This window comes from Balaenoptera acutorostrata, chromosome 10 (assembly GCF_949987535.1).
Source record: "Balaenoptera acutorostrata chromosome 10, mBalAcu1.1, whole genome shotgun sequence".
Classification (NCBI taxonomy): domain Eukaryota; kingdom Metazoa; phylum Chordata; class Mammalia; order Artiodactyla; family Balaenopteridae; genus Balaenoptera; species Balaenoptera acutorostrata.
Genome location: NC_080073.1, coordinates 86,555,847 through 86,575,060, shown reverse-complemented (window position 1 = coordinate 86,575,060; position 19,214 = coordinate 86,555,847). Strand labels below are relative to the sequence as shown.

The 19,214-nt window shown below is 37.4% G+C and overlaps 1 protein-coding gene across 12 annotated transcripts in view; it reads right to left on the bottom strand.

The window, feature by feature from the left end:
- SLC17A1 (solute carrier family 17 member 1) overlaps positions 1-19,214 on the bottom strand; it is a 69,780-nt gene that overhangs the window by 34,888 nt on the left and 15,678 nt on the right. For 8 of the 12 annotated variants that reach the window (XR_009009535.1, XR_451349.2, XM_057555057.1 and 5 more), the window contains 8 exons: positions 18,527-18,699; positions 9,068-9,301; positions 8,894-8,981; positions 8,468-8,554; positions 2,580-2,698; positions 2,315-2,476; positions 1,171-1,303; positions 932-1,079 (listed from right to left, as the gene is read on the bottom strand). Coding sequence is in view for 10 of the 12 variants with exons in the window: in XM_057555057.1 (XP_057411040.1) it covers positions 932-1,079; positions 1,171-1,303; positions 2,315-2,476; positions 2,580-2,698; positions 8,468-8,554; positions 8,894-8,981; positions 9,068-9,301; positions 18,527-18,699 (1,144 nt within the window). In the remaining 2 variants the exon portion in view is untranslated. Of the gene's footprint in view, positions 1-931; positions 1,080-1,170; positions 1,304-2,314; positions 2,477-2,579; positions 2,699-8,467; positions 8,555-8,893; positions 8,982-9,067; positions 9,302-10,259; positions 10,354-14,716; positions 14,875-18,526; positions 18,700-19,214 lie in introns of those variants that run through there. The other 4 variants (XM_057555058.1, XM_007186286.2, XM_007186289.2 and 1 more) reach the window with 4 other exon arrangements.

Below are 19,214 nucleotides of genomic sequence, written 5' to 3'. Positions count from 1 at the left end.
AGAACTCAATAAATCAAATGGATACATGTCTTCATTACTCTGGCCTTCACCTAGTGTAGATCTGATGGGCAAGATTCTTTACAGAATTGTGACAAAGTAGATTATTCTTGGTTTATTTTTGCCTCTCTATCCCAGGTTACTGCTTTACAAAACTTCAAAGAATTCTGTTCATATTGGATCTATGTTCTCCAGAGAGTGCTAGCCCCATAAAGTACAATGTGAAGAGTGTCCCCTAGAGTTGTGCAAATGACAGAACTGCTTCCATTAGTCACACTTATTATATCTAAAAAAAGGCATAACATAGTAAAAAGAGGAAAAGTTCTTTGTCACAGAGATCTGGATTAAAATCCTAGCTAATATCCAAGCCAGTGGTGAGATCTTAGGCTGACAATTAAGTATCTGAAACTCAGTTTCCTTAGTTACAAAATAAATATTACTAACTGATGGCTTTTCTTCATGAGTAATAATATATAAACATGGTATAATAACCATTTTAATGGATCAGCTAACCCTTATACATGTTTGCTATGTTCCAGGCACTTTCTATGTACTTGACTATATTAACTTGTTTAATCCTCTTGTGAGGATAACTTTATGAGGTAAGCATTTTCTTATTACTCCCGTTTTATAGGTGAGAAACACGTGTTGAGAAAGTAAGTAATTTGCTTGAGGAAAATGGTCATGAAACCCAATAGTCTGACTCTAGAATCTGTTCTCCTGATCACTGGACTATACTTCTTCATACACATGTGAGAGTTGCATACATTTGCATATATCATTTGGTATATAAATATTATTTAAGTTATATGTCTGACCTATATAGATGCTTCTTCAGAACTTTTGGCCTGCTGACCATCAGTTCCAAAATACTTGAAATCTTAAAACTTTAAGAACTTGGATACAAGAAAGAAAGAGATTTTTAAAACCCTACCTGGGAGCAATATCCAAGACATTTATTAATATTCCACCCATACAAAAGCTTCCTGTTGCATTAGCAAGTATCAGGAAAATCATAGTGCCATGGAAGCTGGAACTCAGGTAAAGCAGGCACAGGCTGAAGAGGGCAGGCAGGAGAAGTCCTGGGGAGTGATTCAGACAACACAGTCAGGTGCATCCCAAAGATGGAGGTGAAATACCCCAAAGTGCTTGAATGTCCTGGCTGTTTCTTACCTAGCAAGGTGAAGAGTTTCCGGATGGTGAGTAGGCTGAGGATATTCTTGGACAGGAAGACGTCTGACATATGACCTGCTAGGATAGCAAAAATCCAGGCAAACAAATGGGGGAGGGAAGACAGCAGCCCATTCTGAGGAGGGAATGTTATTGTGAGTGAGTATAAGAAACAGGATAATCCCTACACTGAAATTCAGTATCTAAAATTTGTACTGTCATATAGGAAACCATCAACGTACAATCCCAGAGTTACTTCTGGGGACACACTACCCAAGAGAAAGAGAAAAATAGTTTTGACATCAGAAACAGTCATCACAATCTGCCTAGTTTTCTGTTGGGACCTGAAAGTCCTAGATGGTAGAGAGGAAAACTATGTTGGGAATGGGAAATGCTGTCTGTGGGGAAAATGATAGAGATGATAATGCTAACAATTGAAAACATGTATATGGTGCTTATTGTGGACCAGCTGCTGTTAGTCCTAGCAGCAAGTCCATGATCTCGTGGAAGATAAAATTGAATCTTAGAGAGCTTAAGTGACCTCACTGTTACACTGGTCCCTAGGCTGGGTTACTGGAAGTTCATTATAGAATGTCTCAAAATGGCAAGCCCAGACTCCATTTCTAAAGGAGTCTTTTCTGGTTATTACGACATCAAACAACAGAAGGTTCCAGGCATCAGTAATTCTCCAAGTCAGACAACCAATGAAAGTGCCAGTCCTTTCAGAGCAAGCTGTGGGTCATGGGTTCACAACCCAGGACTCTGCCTTTCCCCACGGGAGAGGATTGGTATGAGCTGGAAAGGGTGGTAGAGCCTGGCCAACTGACTTTCAGGAAAGGATCCGACCCTGCAGGGAACAATGGTGTTGAGCCTTAAGGAATACATAAGGGTGATTATACAGGGAATGGGAGATAGGGAATCTGTGGGAATGTGGGTGAGTGTGGTATTGTTGTGGGAGTGCTAGACACCATGTCTACACCTTTTGTTCTGGGCAATGTTGACCTAATAATTGGAAACAGTGACGTCTCCAGGTAAAGAACTTCAGCTAAGTAGTATAGGGGTGGGCAAGAGCTAGGACTAGAGTCATGGGAGAAAAGGAAATGGGTGCAAAGTCCTTCATAAAGTGAAGAACAGAAGGTGTACTTACCTCTTTTACATTAATATGAAACTTGGAGTTGATAAACATTGGTGTATACAGACTCAGGAAGCTATTTGCCCAGAAAAAAGCAAAATTACAGAGGGAAATGACCCATAGTGGAGGAGACTTAAGCATAGCCTTGATGGGCAGAGATGGTGCACTTGAACTGACCTGGAAAGGAACCCATTAATCATTAGCACATTAGGACAAGATGGAACACATTTTATTTAGCACAGAATCTGGGAGATACCAAAGTGGAGCATGCGTGTTCTACCTGCTGGGTGAGGGCGGACGTGATGTATTCCTTCTCACTTTTGCTTATACACGGGTGGTCCTTTGGGTCCTCATAAAACAGAACGAACCAGAGAAGACTTAAGGCACAACCACAAGCACCTATTGGAACAGGACAAGTTAGAATTGGAATTGCTTCTGTCTATAGTGAGTTTCTTTTCCAAACTGGCATTTTTCATTATTGGGCTGAGAACCTAGACCTCCTCTTTTCTTTTTTGGAACTTTGCAACAAAGCTCACATTTTGATAGTTTTCTCTGTATCCATAGCTGCGTCTCTCAACAGAATGAATTTTACAGAAATGGTGGTAAACCCTCTGGCCTCTCCTGATCTCCTAACCTCTATTTTTCTCCACGCAGGACAGCTGGACCTCCCTGCTCTTAGGCCATCATCTCTACAGATTCCTAATGTGTTCTACTGTGAGAGTATGGCATAGCTGAGCCCACACAGGGCTTGACAATCGCCAAGTTTTGAGAGCTAGGCCTTAGCTATGCTCCTAAGATGCAGTCCAGGCCTTAGGGATTGCCCAAGTCCCATAAGAGTTTGCCAAATTATTTGTTGTTTTTCAGTTTTTTATACTAATGATCTGATCATAAGGAATCCTCTGTTAGGACAGGGCGTATGTAGTACTCAGTAGTCAGGCTTCCAGAATTGCATTCATTCATTAGACAAATATTGGTTAAATGTCCGTTATGTACCATGAACCATTCTAGGTCCTGGGAATACAACAGTGAATAAAACAGACAAAGCCCTGCCTTCACAGACTTTAGTTTCTAATGGATGAGACAAAGATAATGAAAAGTAATTAAATAAAAGGTAGTGAATGTCAGTGAAAAGAGCTATGGAGGAGAGTTATGGGGAGAGGAAGGAAGGAGTACCATGTTCAGGGAAGGCTAGGACGTGGTTGGGGCACAGACACTCCAGGCAGAGGGAGAAATAAGTACCAAAGCCCAGAGTTATGAGGCCAGTGTCACTGGGCAGGGAGCAAGGTGAGGGTGGAAATGGATGAGGATGAGAGGTAATGAGATCAGACCATGTGGAAACCTGGAGCCACTGTAAGATCTCAGATGTTTACAACACACTTTAAGACAACATTAAAAGAATACTTTGACAATATACCATTTCCACCTCATTCTGTGACCTGAGAGCCCAAACCCAAGGCAAAATGTAAATGAAGAAAAGTGAGCACCTAATAAATACACATGCAATACATATATTTCTCTATGTTATTGTACTCAACCCTCAGAAAATACATTTGATACTATTAGCTCTTTTTCAAAATAAGAAAACTGATGCTCGGAAAGATCTGCTTGCTTACCCAGGGACACATGATTAGTAAGTGGTAACTGACACTTAAGCATGGATTATATTGTCTAGGGAGGGAAAATAGCCCTAGAGGAGGAGGCTGGAGAAAAGCTTTGAAGAAAGACAAGAGTTAATGGCAAGTAGAAGAGGAGAAGTCTGTAAAGGAGACTGAGAGGGAATGGCCAGAAGGATAAAGTCCACCGCAGGAAGAACAGGGTCAGAGAGACTGAGATGAGAAGGAAATGTCCAATCACTGAGGTTCAGTGCATGGAGTCAGAGGCAAAGGCACGAGGGAAAGAAAGGTATTGTTGAATATGATTGAGAGTTCAGGTCAAATGTGGACTGAAAAACTTCCACTTGATTTATGGGCATGGAGCTTGGCCAGCATTTGGGAGGCATATAAGGAGTTTAGAAGTTATCACTCCCATCCTTACAACAAGGAAAATGTTGAACAAACTAAAAATCAATAACTCTTCTTTGATCCATCAGAGAATTGAGGTCACAGGGCAAACCACTGCCCTCCTGTTTCTAGAGAGACAGACAGGCAGATACAAAGAATTACAACTTCCCAGAACAGAAGCCCAGAAACAGAAAACTCCATTGGAACCAGTCAGTTCTAGGGTAGAAAAACCTAGCAATTGATGGCTTGCTTTAGGTTCAGTGTAGACAAGTTTGAAAGATGAAAAGTCTGGGGATAGGGGGCCCAGTCCTAAGAAGACCCCTCACACTTTTGTGAGTTTTATCTCAAGAACACCTACCAGGTTCTCACAGTGAATATAAGAGAAAAATCCCTCCATCCTTCCAGGAGAGGAAGGGAAAAGTAGCTATTCTGAATTATGTCTAGAGCATTCTGTTCTTAACAAAAACTGCTCAAAGGGAAACTGTTTTACCAGAGCCTAACCAACTTAAGGGAAGAGAAATATCCAATTCCAGCCCCTTCTTCCTGTCTCACTTAAGGAGGGGAAAAAAAAACTGAGAAGGACTTGTGAAGGTCAAGTTCGGGGCAGAGGCTCACTAAAATACTGACAGCTAATCACAGGACTATAGAACACTGTCTCCCCACGTACACACCTTACCACCACATCAAAAGTGTCCTGCATGTTACTGGGAATCCACCTAGAAGAACTGCACATCACAAACCTTATTTAAGAAGTCTCTAGAGAAACTCAAAGACAAGGAAAGACAAAAATAAAGACACCAGAGGAAGCTGTAGCCTCTGAAACTTATAACTATAGCACACAGTAAGCACAGCCTAACCCCTAACCAGAAAAACATAAAACCTCACACTAAAGGGCTATTTTTCTCAGTTCCTTTTACCTAGTATATCTTGTTAGCTTTCAACAAGAAAAACATGAGGCACACTAACAGACAAAATATGTAGTTTGAAGAGACAGAGCAAGCATCAGATCCAGACTGAGACATAGCAGAGGTATTGGAATGATCAGATCAAGAATTTAAAACAACTATGATTAAAATGCTTATGGAAAAAGCAGACAACATACAAAAACATGAGTAATGTAAGTAGAGAGATGGAAACGCTAATAAGGAATCAAAAGAAAATGCTAGAAATCAAAAACACTGTAACAGAAATGAAGAATGCCTTTAATGAGCTCATTAAGAGACTAGACACAGTCGAGGAAAAATCACTGAGCTTCAAGAAATGTCCATAGAAACTTCCAAACCTGAATTGCAAATAGAGTAAAAGAATAAAAAAGAACAGAATATCCAAGAATTGTTGGACAATTACAATAGTGTAGTATACATGTAATGGGAATATCAGAAAGAGAAGTAAGAGAAAGGAACAGAAGAAATATTTGAAGCAATAATTACTGAGAATTTCCCAAAAGTAATGATAGACACAAAACCACCGATAGAGGAAGCTCAGAGAACACAAAAAGGATGAATATCAATCAATCAATCAATCAATTTACACCTAGGCATATCATATTCAAACTGCAGAAAATAAAAGACAAAATTTTGATAGAAGCCAGAGGAAAGAAAATGACCTGGGGAGTCGGGTTTAAATTTAGAATTCTTAGATTCCACTGGTCACAAATCCCTGGTCACTGATCTGGCACTTGACCACTTCTGTTCCCACCCAGATCCAGTCCCACACCACTAGGGGTTTTGAATGGCTCTGTATAGAAATTCTTGGCTTCCCCATCATGCTCCATCTACATTCTCTGCAAACAGTTTTACCTGTCACCTCCCGGCCCAGCCTCAATTCAGTGAATGTGGGGAAGAGTCCTGCCAGGTCTGAAAAAGCCTTGGTTGTATATGAGCAAAAAATTCTGGGAGTGATGATTAGAAGGAAGGTCATGGGCTCTTATGAGCCTATACTTTTGATGCCATAGACTTCTACCCTATGAAGAAGGCTTGGCTGAAGGGGGCCAGAATGGGCTCACTACAGTGTAGAATCCAAGGCAAGGCCCCTCCTGCCTGGGCTTCAGGGCAGCTCTAGCTCTGATGGAAGCCATAAGTGATCTTGGCAAGGGCTCTCTTGATAGTAGAATGGGTCAGACACTTAGTCAGATGTAAGTTGGGGAGACAGTGGGTGGCTAGGAAATGGGGGCAGTGGGTGTAGACAGGTTGTTCAATAATTTTGACTCTTAAAAGGGAGGTAACTTGAAAGAGACGGCAGGGAAAGGGAGCCATTTTAGAGATTTGAGGAGAGTAGAGAAGTTTTGAGAGGTTTGAAATAGTATTTATAGAGAGAAACATGGCAGGACAGTCAGGCCCTTTTAAGTGCAAATGTAAGTGTATGGTTCAATTTGTTCTGTATGGTAATTTTCCCCAGCAATTATCAGCTGCTTAAAAGCAGGTATTATTTTGTTCTTTAAAATAGTATTGATTAGATTTATTTAACTTTATTGAGAAGAGCATTCAAATGGAACCACAAAACATCCTGGCTTTAGTTTGCCTCTGCCACTAACTTGGGCAGGTTATTTCACATCTATGGGCACCGTATGACTCACTGTAAGAGTTGTAGAGGCAACACCCAAATCCCTATACTGCTGCCATCTAAGTGATGGCACTCTTCCCCTATTCTAAGTGATAAGAAAAAGCAGATGGGGCAATTCATGGTAAAGCTGTTATCATAGTATTAATGCATAGGCCCTTTCTTTGCGCTTCATAGAGCCCACCCATGAGAATTGCAAATGACAAATGTTGCTGTATACATGTATATGATGTTGAAATATGAATACAACATGAATACTGGAGCTCACCCAACTTTTGATCAGCAATGTTGGGCAGCGTTAATTATTGAAAAGTTTTTCTTACATGGAGCCGAAACTTCACCTCCCTATAATTTCCTGCGTATTAGTTTTAGTTTTGCAATGCAGAGCAGGTATGCATTTCTCTTACATGAGAGTCCTGCAAGGCATGCCTGCTCAAGTTTTCATTTCACCAGGTTAGACAGTTACAAGTCTTCCAGCCCTTTCCTGACATACGGTTTGTGTAATATCACTATACTGACCATTACTTACTACTGATGATTAATGCAGTGATGAAGAACAATGAAATTGTGAGGATGGAAGACATGCCTCTGCCATTTGCTCACTGTGGGTATTGGGGGTTCCGTTTGTCCCTCTAGATCCACTCTCCACCCTTCTTTACCCTGCTTTGGCCACAGATGGCAGACTTGAATGAATATCAACCAGCCCCTATGTTCTCTGCTTTCCAGATATATTTAGGCAGCAGAAAGCTTGAGCAGAAGATGAGAGGGAGAGAGTTCAATGAGATTAGGGTGTCTCTTTCTCTAGTTATCACCTTCCCTAGCATTGCCTCCGTCTATATGCTCTTTTATGAAAAGTCATGGGTCCTCTCAAGGCAGCCATCTCTACAGGACCCTCTCCTAGTAGATTCCCATCGACTACACCCTTGCTTGCCCTTTTGGACCTGGGGATGGTATTAGCTTCCATTTTGCTAGCACCTGATTACTGCTCTATCCATTTGATTCTGCCACATCTTTATTTACCATTTTAAAGAATCACTTTGTAACAGATCCTTCTGAATGAAGCCTCTGTAATTTTCCTTACGTATCAAATGAGCACAATAGCACCCATCCGCAGTCCCTTATCCACAAATCTGAAACCAAGATTTGAAAGCCACAAGTGAGTTTCTAACGTATTTAGAAACCCCAATCCTTTATAGTTTTTCATTTATTCCAATTTATGAGAATTTCAGGTTTCACTTCAGAAATTAATGTGTTTGATTATGAGATGATGCTCTAATTTTTGCTTGGGATGTTAAGTATAAATAGTATACTCGTATTATCTTTGATCTATTCTGATCATCCCTTTCCCCAAGAGTTTCATGTAAGGGATATGTATCTGTAGCATCGATGTTGTAGAATTGTGAAATTATGTACAGTAATGCATATATAGTTTTGAGCATGATGTCTTGCTTGTAATAAGAAATTCATGAATGTTGACTGCTCTTTTTCCTTCAACGGGATTTATGATTTTTAATATTGCTAACTTCATATAAACTACTATATTCCATTTTTATTTTTAAGTTTTAAAAATTCTGAATAATGACTGGGATTTTTATAGAAAGAGACTCACCAAAAATATAAAAGACCATAGGCCATCCCAGGGAGTCACAGATGAATCCAGTTATAAGTAGGACAACACAGGGTCCTAGCAGAAGTCCTAATCAGAAGGCACAAAGAACACCCCCAATGAATGCAGGCATCTGGAAGTAGAAATAATGTAGTCTCATGGTAGCAGTGAACAATTTATAGTGAAATATTTGTATAACATAACACCGAACAGAAGAAAATAATAAAATATTTGCTTTTCTCTCTTTTCTCTGTTGTTTGAGATAAGGAAGCCTCTTCTCCATCCCAGACAATTTCCATATCTTTAAAGTGAGGATGGTTTCCAAAGCCCTTGACAGTTCAAAACATACATGTTTCTTACGGCTCTAGGGCAGCACATGCTACCATGAGATGACAATGAGATTAAACATTCTGGGCCCGTAGTCATTACCTGATAAACTCAGAGAGGTAAGTCGGACTTGTTCCAAGGGAGGAGCCCACTTGATCCATACTACTTGCTGAGTTGTTAATGCTATCCCCTGAAAGAAGAATAATTAGAACATTTGATCTCCGACACTTTCTGTGAATTTAAACTCTTGGTTCAGTTTTTGTATTATCTTAATACCTGGAATAGTCCCTGGATTACTCGGCATATGATGACCAAAGCTTCTCCAAATTCAGCTGCCAGTGGGATGAGCAGAGTAAATAGAGAGCTGAGGAACAATGCAGAACCAACCATTTTCTTTAAGGAGTATATTCCAGATAAATATCCAGCAGGAATTTGGCTGATGAGTATACCGTAGAAGATGGAACTTAACATGATCCCCTGGATTTCAGTGCTCCAGTTATACACAGGGTTCTGAAAGGAAAAAGGAGACACATCTAGCCACTCTGCAGATGATTTTCTATGATGTTCAGGAATATGGGAAAACTGGTCTTCCAGCTTACCCCATGTAAAATAGCTGCCCTCTGCCTAATATCCTCTATTATGGGACTTCTTTATTCCTAATAACATCATTCTCTGTGTGTAATTACATTTTATCATCAGTACCCTCAACTATAACGAAAAGTCTTTGCAGTCAAGGGCATCATTTGTACCACCCATACCTGTCACAGCATAGACGTTTAATAATTGCCTTTTTAAAAAAATTTAGATATAATTGGCATATTATATTAGTTTAAGTTGTACAACATAATGATTCGATATTTGTATATATTGAGAAATGATCACAAGTCTAGTTAACATCCATCACCATATATATAGTTGTGATGAAAACTTTTAGGATCTACTCTCTTAGCAACTTTCAACTATACAATACAATATCATTAACTATAGTCACCATGCTATATGCTACACCCCCATAACAATTTTTTTAAAGATTTATTTTGATGTGGACCATTTTTTAAAAGTTTTTATTGAATTTGTTACAACATTGCTTCTGTTTTGGTTTTTTGGCTGCCAGCCACATGGGATCTTAGCTCCCCAACCAGGGATTGAAACCATACCCCCTCATTGGAAGGCAAAGTCTTAACCACTGGACCACCAGGGAGGTCCCCCCATAACTTATTTTATAGCTGGAAGTTTACATTTTTTAACACTCTTTACCCATTTTGCCCAACACCGCCCTCCCCCGACCCCCCGCTACTGGCAACCACCAGCCTATTCTCTGTAACCAGGAGCTCAGTTTCATTTGTTTGTTTAGATTCCACATATAAACAAGATCGTATAGTATTTGTCTTTCTTTGTCTGATTTATTTCACTTAGCATAATACACTCAAGGTCCATTCATGTTGTTGCAAATGGCAAGATTTCTTACTTTTTATGACTGAATAATATTCCATTGTATATATACACCACATTTGCATTATCCATTCATCCTTGGATGGATCCTTAGGCTGTTGTAAATAATGCTGCAATGAACATGGGGGTGTAGATATTTTTTCAAGTTAGTGTTTTTATTTTCTTAGGATAAATACCCAGAACTAGAATTGCTGGATATGGTAATTTAATTTTTAATTTTTTGAAGAACCTTCATACTGTTTTCCATAGTGACTGTACTAATTTACATTATACCGTCAGTGCACTAGGGTTCTCTTCTCTCCACATCTTAGTCAACACTTGATATTTCTTGTCTTTTTGATAATATCCATGTTGACAGGTATGAGGTGATACCTTGTGGGTTTGATTTGCATTTCCCTGATGATGTTGGGCACCTTCTCATGTGTCTATTGACAATTTGTACATCTTTTCTGGAAAAATGTCTATTCAGATCCTCTGCCCATTTTTTAATTAGATTTTTTTTTTTTTTGCAATAGAGTTAAATGAGTTCTTCATATATTTTGGATACCAATCTCTTATCAGATATGATTTGCAAATATTTTCTCTCATTCAGTAGGTTGCCTTTTCATTTTGTTGACGGTTTCCTTTGTCGTGCAGAAGCTTTTTAGTTTGATGTAGTCTCACTTGTTTATTTTTGCTTTTGTTGCCATTGATTTTGATGTAAAATCCAAAAAATCATAGCCAGGACTAATGTCAGTGAGCTTTTCACCTATGTTTTCTTCTAGTTTTATATTTTTAGGTCTTAATGTTCCAATGTTGGATTCATTTGGAGTTAATTTTTGTGTGCATTATAAGATAGTGGCTCAGTTTTCCCAACACTATATATTGAAGAGATTGTCTTTTCATCATTTTATATTCTTGCCTCCTTTGTCATAGATAAATTGCCCAAATACGTACGGGTTTATTTCTGGGCTACCTACACTGCTTCGCTGATTGACGTGTCTGAGTTTATGCAAATACCATACTTTTTGGATTACTATAGCTTTGGAATGTAGTTTGAAATCAGGGAGATTGATGCCTCTAGCTTTGTTTTTCTTTCTCATTATTGCTTTGGCTATTCTGGGCCTTTTGTAGTTCCATACAAATTGTAGTACTGTTTGTTCTATTTCTGTGAAAAAGGCAATCGGAATTTTGATGATTACATCTAATCTGTAGACATTTTAACAATATGAATTCTTTCAATTCATGAGCACAAAATATCTTTCCATTTACTTGTGTCTTCTTCAGTTTCTTTCATCAGCGTCATACAGTTTTCAGTGCATAGGTGTTTAACCTTCTTGGTTAAATTTATTCCTGTATATTTTAGTCTTTTTGATGCAATTAGAATTGTTTTCTTAATTTTGTTTCTGCTAGTTTGTTAATAGTGTATAGAAATGCAACAGATTTTTGTATATTGATTTTGTATCTTACAACTTTACTGAATTCATTTTTATTTCTAACAGTTTCCTTAGTGGAGTCTTCAGGATTTTCTATATATAATATCATGTCATCTGCAAATAGTGACAATTTTACTTCTTCCTTTTCAATTTGGATGCATTTTTTTTTTCCTTGCCTAATTGCTCCGGTGAGGACTTCCAATACTATGTTGAATAAAAGTGGTGGGAGTGGGAATCACTGTTTTATTCCTGATATTAGAGGACAAGCTTTCAGATTTTCACCATTGAGTATGATGTTATCTGTGGTCTTGTTATACATGGCCTTTATTATGTTGAGGTACATTCCCTCTATACTCACTTGTTTAGAATTTTGGATATTAATTTTGTCAAACCCTGATGGCCACCAGAGCCAGATGATCAAGGCGGCAGCTGTTAAAAAGAAAAATAAAATCGGGTGCCAGAACAAGAGGCCAGATGAATATAAAAGCTCCCCTTTGGGAGATACTGGCTCTCCAGAGCACAGCAAAGAGAGAACACAAGGATGGCATCTGCTGGTCTCCATCCCCAAAGAGAACTCCAGCAGGCCCTAGATGTGTGTTAAATTAGATGCCCGCCCCTCAGGCCAATAGTTTATGGTAAGCAAATAAGCCTCTTTCATAGAACATCTTGGTGCTTTTCAAATGGCTGCTTCTGTTCTGTGCTCTGGGGTAGGTGAGTCCATGTGCAAGCCCTTTAAGAACCACTTCTCAGTTCGCTATACCCTGTGGGACTTGTGTATACGAGCCCTGTTGGCTTTCAGAGCTAGATATTTGGGTGGCGTATCTCTCAGGCGCAGGTCTTAAAAGTTGGCATGCCCACTGTGGGGTTCAAACTCTTCACTCCTCAGGGTTGCCTTGCTGGGTCGCCTTGCCAGGAGTGGGGTTTACAGTAAGATTGTGTCTCAGCATTTCCTCTTGGTTGTGGGCTTTTTCTTGTTCGCCCGATGTGTAGGAGTTACTCAGCTTTCAATTTTCTTTCCAGAGGAAGTTGTTCCATATGTAGCTGTATATTTGGTGTGTCTGTATGAAGAGGTGAGTCCAGGACCTTTCTACCTCTCCATCTTCAACATCTCTAATACTTATTTCTTGAATGTTGCTAAAAAACATGTAAACTCTTCTGTAGAGTGTCATGTAATACTACATTTACTGCAATCATTAATTTCCTCTTGCCCCTTCTCACCCTCTAATTTCTCTATTCAGTTAACCTCATTCACAAAACAACATTTTTCCCACACACACATGATCCCAGAGAGAAAAGCAGCAATTGAGAGAATATCAAATCATGAAGAGAAGTTCTCAGGCTGAACTATGGAAATAATTAAATGGGATAGTGAAGGAAAAAGACCATTTCTCTTCTTTTGCTTGGCTCTGATGTGGCATGTTTTGTTGTGTCTTGGGAGTGGTTTCCTCTGTCAATTTTTAGGCTAGGTGGTCTTGCATAAATTTGTTGCATTATTAAAGTTGATATAAGATATTCTGAACATTGAACTTATACTTTGGACTATGAAGAGGCTGTGTTATTTTTGGACCCACTGAACAGGGAGAAGCCTTAATTTTAGTAGGTGAGGACAAGATAAAGCCTCTTTGGTAATGTGTATGATAGTCTGCTTCTCTAAACTTTCTCTGCACTTGCATAATTAGTTTTTATATTAAGAAATGAAGAGTTTTGTTAAATAATGAATGTTCTTAATGAAATTTTTGGCTGACTATGAAATAATGAAATAGGTAGGAGTCTATGTGTTTGTTCTCTCATCACTGTTATCTTTCACCCTTCACCCCTTTTTTTCCCCTCCCTTTCTCAAATCTCTGTCATCCTGTAGCTGTGGCCTCTGTATAGTGATGTCTCTTTCTGATGGAAAGGACTTTCATGAGAGATCTGGTAGGAGTACAACTCTGAGAATATTGAATAGTGAGAGGCATCCATAGAGTAGCCAAGGGAGCATGGAAGCTCCAGATCTTTTCCATTGGTGGGAAGCTACTCAGAGGATGGAACAAGATGCTCTGCCATTTTTTTCTAAATCACAGGAATTACGCCAAGGAAATCAATATTCACCCTTACCCATATCAGGTGGTCCACCACACATTTGTTCAACTCTCCCTGTGCAGATTATTCAGAATATTGAGTTGTTTTTCTAATAGCATAAAGCCATCACTCTTCACAGCAGGATGTAAAAAAAAAGAAAAAAAGCCCACCATAGTTGAATTAAAACTGCTGAACTCATAAACTCCCCACACCAGAAGGATAAAACCTAAGTTGCATTAACTAGTTGTCATTAAACAAAGTGCCACATATATAAATGTTTACATTATCCTATATAAATCTTAGGAATAAATATATATACATCTGTATGAGTCACATAAATGAATAACAAGTAGATAATATCTACTTGTAAAATGGACTAAGGGTATCAATAGATAATTTATGAGAGAAAAATGGAAATGATCAATAAGTATAGGTCACAGAAATATAAAAATGTGCACATTCATTAATAATAAAAAATTTCAAGTTATGGCACAATTTCTATCAGAATGGTAAATTTTAAATAGAATAATTATACATACTCCTTGGCTGTTGTGGCAGAGGGAAGACTGATAGAGAATACTCCTCATTTATATGTCACACTTTTTCTCATCTTCCTTCCTTTTCCTTTCTATACTCAGTGTCCCTTACTGTGGTCTCTGTGGTTCCTATTCTCTCTTGTTTTCCTTGTTATTTTGTCTTCTTTCCTAAAATGTTCTGTCTCATTTTATCATAATCCTTTTCTGAGTTCTGTTAATTTCCTTTTTTTTTCCCCCATTCATCTGCTGTCTGAGCATAGACTGCTACCCCCTGGCTATCTCTGCTTTGAGCTCCTGGATATGCTGCACTGTAGTGTTCCTTCCATAGCTAGAGTTGCTTTCCTAGTTTTTAGGTTCATTTGTAATTTCAGGTTACAATTTAGATCTGCTTTGGGAAAATGATATCCTGGTGAGTTTTCATACTTGAGAATAATTATGTGCTCTGTTTCTTCATCTAGTACCTTTGTAGAGCAACAAACTGAAATCCTTTTCTGTGACTCATATTTGAAGAAGATCAACTGTCCTGGATTATAGCAGCAGGTTCCATGGGGGGTGGGGTGGGGGTGAATGTGCCAAAGAAATGTTCCAAGCTCCACAGCTTGAGCTGCCTCTTCTTTTTCTACAGTGAAGGAAATAAAATACAGCCTTTGTGAGTAGCCATCTCTCTTGCCTCTTCTTTTGCTACAGTGAAGGAAATAAAACACAGGCTTTGTGAATAGTCATCTCTCTAGAAAATGGGGTTCTCGATTTTTAAACCAAGGCAATGGAATACTACAAATATTTAAGAATTAAAGAAAAAAATTTTGAATAGATTTGGCAGATTTTTTGAGGTACAATTGACACAGTAAACTGTATATTTAATCTTTGTCATAAAGTGTACAACTTGCTAAATTTTTAAATGTGTACACTCATGAAACCATCATCAGAACCAAGATGATGAACATATTATTCACCTCCAAAAGTTTTCTTATTCCTTGTAATTCCTCCCTTCTGCTCCTCCGCTGCCAATGATCTGCTTTGTCATCATTTCCTAGAAGTTTTATATATATAAATGGAGTCATACAGTATGTACTATTTCATTTTGTCTAGCTTAGTTGACTCAGCATAATTAGAGTGGCATCCATGTTGTCCTGTGTATCAATAGTTCATCCCTTTTTAGTACTAAGCAGTACTCCATTTTATGGACGGGCCATAGTTTGTGCATTCATTCACCTATTGATGAACATGTTGGTTGTTTCCAGTTTTTGGCTATTACAAATAAAGCTACAATGAGAATCTATATATACATCTCTGTATGGACACATGCTTTCATTTCTCTTTAGTAGCAGTGGAATGGCTGGATCATACGGTAGCTGTATGCTTAACTAAAGTGGTTGTACCATTGTGAATTATCACCAGCAGTGTAGAAGACTTCCAGTTCCTCCACATTCTTACCAACACTTATGTCCAATCTTTATAATTTTGGCCATTTGAATTGGTGTGTAGTCATATACCTTTGTGGATTTAATTTGTTTATGTCTAATGACTAATGAGGTGGAGCATATTTTCATGTATTTGACATCCATGTATCATCTTTGATGAAGTACCTATTCACATCTTTTCCCCATTTTTGTGCTGCATTGTTGGTTTCATTTATTACTGAGTTTTGATAAACTTCCTTTACTAGATATGATTTTCAAAAATTTACCACTGTCTCTGGTTTGTCTTTTCAGTCTTTTAACAGTGTTTTTAGAATTTTGGTGAAGTCTAATTTTTTTGTTTGTTCTTTTGTGGATCATGAAAAAAATCAGTAGTTCATATGTGTGTGAGTCTATTTCTGGACACTCTGTTCTATTTCAATGATTACTTTTCTGTCTTTATGCTAATAACACACTGTCTTGATTACTGTAGCTTTATAACAAAGTCTTAAAATCAGGTAGGTAGCGTTATTCCTATAACTACTGATTTTTTACCAAACTTAAAAGACAATTCAGTGGAGAAAGAAGTCTTTTCAACAAATGATGCTAGAACAGTTGTATATACATATGTAAAAAAGGATCTTCAACACAACATATACAAAAATTGAAAAAAATGAATCATATTTAAATGTAAAACCTGAAATTATAAAACTTCTAGAAGAAAACATAACAGATATTTTTACTTTGGGCTATGCAAAGATTTATTAGATATAAAGCCAGAAGAAGTTTTGGTAAAACCAATAGAAGTTCTTTATGCAGAAGGAAAATTATATAGTTCAGAAACTTGGATGTACATTTAAAAAAGAAGAGCATGAAGAAAGAATAAATGAAGGTGTAAATTATTTTATTTTGAATTGATGCAAAAGATACCTACTTGTTTAAAGCAATAATGTAATTCTGTATTGGGTATTTATATCATATGGATAAGGGAAATGAATAGCAGCAGTGTCACAAAAGATGGGAGAGAGGAATTAAGAATACTCTGTTATAAAGTGCCTGCACTACACATGAAGCAGTAAAGTGTTATTTGATGGTGGATTTCTATTATTAAAAAATGTATATTGTAAACCCTAGGGAAACTACTAAAACAGGTTTTTTGAAGTATAAATGATACATCAAGAGAAGAAATAAAATTGAATCATATAAAATGCTCAATTATACCAAGATAAGGCAAAAAAAGGAGTGGAAAAAAGAAAGGTAACAAAGAACAGATGTAATAAATAGAAAACAGTTACCAATTTTATATTTGCCTTTTCTCCTTTTAGTTCTAGCAGTTTTAGCCTTCTGTATTTTGCTGCTTTGTTAGAGACATACATGTTTAGGATTGTTGTTAGAGACATACATGGTTAGGATTATTATGTCTTCTTGGAGAATTGACCCCATTATCATTAGACAGTGTCCTCTTTAACTCTAATAATCTTCCTTGCTATAAATTCTGCTATGTCTGAAATTAATATAGCTCCCTCAGTTTTTCTTTGCCTGAAAATGTCTTTATTCTCTGTGACTTTTGAGGTAATTTCATTGGATATAGAATTCTAGTTTGGCAGGTGTCTTTTTTTTTTCTTTCAATACTTTAAAGAATTCATTTCTCTCTTCATGTTTGAGTGGTGTCTGATAAGAAGTCTTCCGTAATTCTTATCCTTGTTCCTCTGTAGGTGATTCTTTCCTCTAGCTTCATTCAAGATTTCTCTTTGTCTTAGTTTTCTGCAATTTAAATATGTATGTCTGGGTGGTTGTTCTTGTTGTTGTTGATTATTTTTCTTTTTAGTATTTATCCTGTTTGGTGTTCTCTGAGCTTCTTGGATTTGTGGCTTGGTGTCTGCCATTAATTTCAAAAAGTTCTCAGCCATTAATTTTTCAAATATTTCTTCTTCCCATTCTTTCCTACTCTTCCTGGTGTTCTAGTCATGCATATGTTACAACTTTTGGTATTGTCCACAGTTCTGCAATGTTCTGTTTGTTTATTTGTTAAATTCTCTTTCATTTCAGCTTGGGAAGTTCCTATTGACCTATATTCAAGTTCATTGATCCTTTCCCCAACTGTGTTGAGATTACTTATAAGCCCATCAAGGCATTCTTTGTACCTGTTACAGTTGCCATGATTTCTACTATTTCTTTTTTATGCTTTCTAATAATATCTATCTCTCTACTAACATTACCTATCTGGTATTGTATGTTGTCATTTTTTTTCCCATTAGAGCCCTTGACATATTAATTATAGTTATTTTAAATTCCCTGTCTAGGAATTCCTACATATGTGTCAAATCTGAGCCTGGTTCTGATGCTTATGTTAAAAAAAATCAGGGTGCAGTATACTTCATATAGTGTTATTTTTAATGTAAATAGGGGTGATAATAAGAAAATATTTTCTTATTTGCCTGTGTATTCATAAAGGAACATAGGAAGAGTATAGTGGAAAATATTTTTCCCACCTATTTTCATTTTTTTCTGTACTATATCTTCAGACAGGTATCAACTCATTACCTTCCATAGATGAAATTAATGAAACATGTAAATGTACTGTATGTTAAAAATGTAAATAAGAAAGAAAAAGTGTCTTGACTTCTACTTCTCATTTAAGATGCTTTCCTTTTTTCTCCTGTCCAAACTTCTCTTGCCCTTTACAAATACTGAGACATATTTTAGTTGTGAGACATGTTTATTTAGGTTATTACTGGCAAGGCAGATCAAGACTTGAGCTTCTTTCTCTAATAATTACTGTCATATCAATTATGATAACATTCAACCTCTCCACAAATTAGTTAGCAAGATAGGATTTTAAACTTATGACTGTCTATAATATTTTTGATATACCTTTATGTTATCCTGTGGCTCCTTTGTGGAGGTATTGGACAAACCATGTGGCTCTGTGCTGTTCACCATGGTTATCATTGTGAGGCTCATACACACACGCTGTGACATTATTATAACATTACAGAGGAGCAGTAAGAGAGCAATTCCATAACGAATGGAACAAAAATTTGGAACTGGAATGTAGAACAGAAAGTATGCATCGTTAACACATCTGAGGTAATAACATATTTTAACTTTAGGAAGTGCCACTTAGAAATTTGGACCCCTATACATTAATTTAAAATTTTATTGTACTAACTGGCTTTTGAGAAGTTATGACACAATAAGAAGATGTGGGACTGATCTTATAATTTCATACCAACTAAAATATAATCCCTAATAGAATGTCCCAGAAAATTGAGCCAGTCTTTGAAGTACTTTGGCTCATGTCTATTTTAAAGGGACCATTTACAAATACCCTGAGTTACTCTTGGAATTAAGTCCCCTGAACAACAAAAAAGACCTTCCCTCAAGTAAACTGCTGCATTCTCAAAACTTATATGACTAGTCTGGTTGAGAAACTCATATGTGCACATTGCAGAGAAAAACAGCACTTAAAAAATGTAATGTATTTGAAGTAGTTTCAAGCTAGAGTAATCAGTGTAGTGTTGGTGTAAGGCCAAACAAATTCATCAATAGGAGAAAGTAG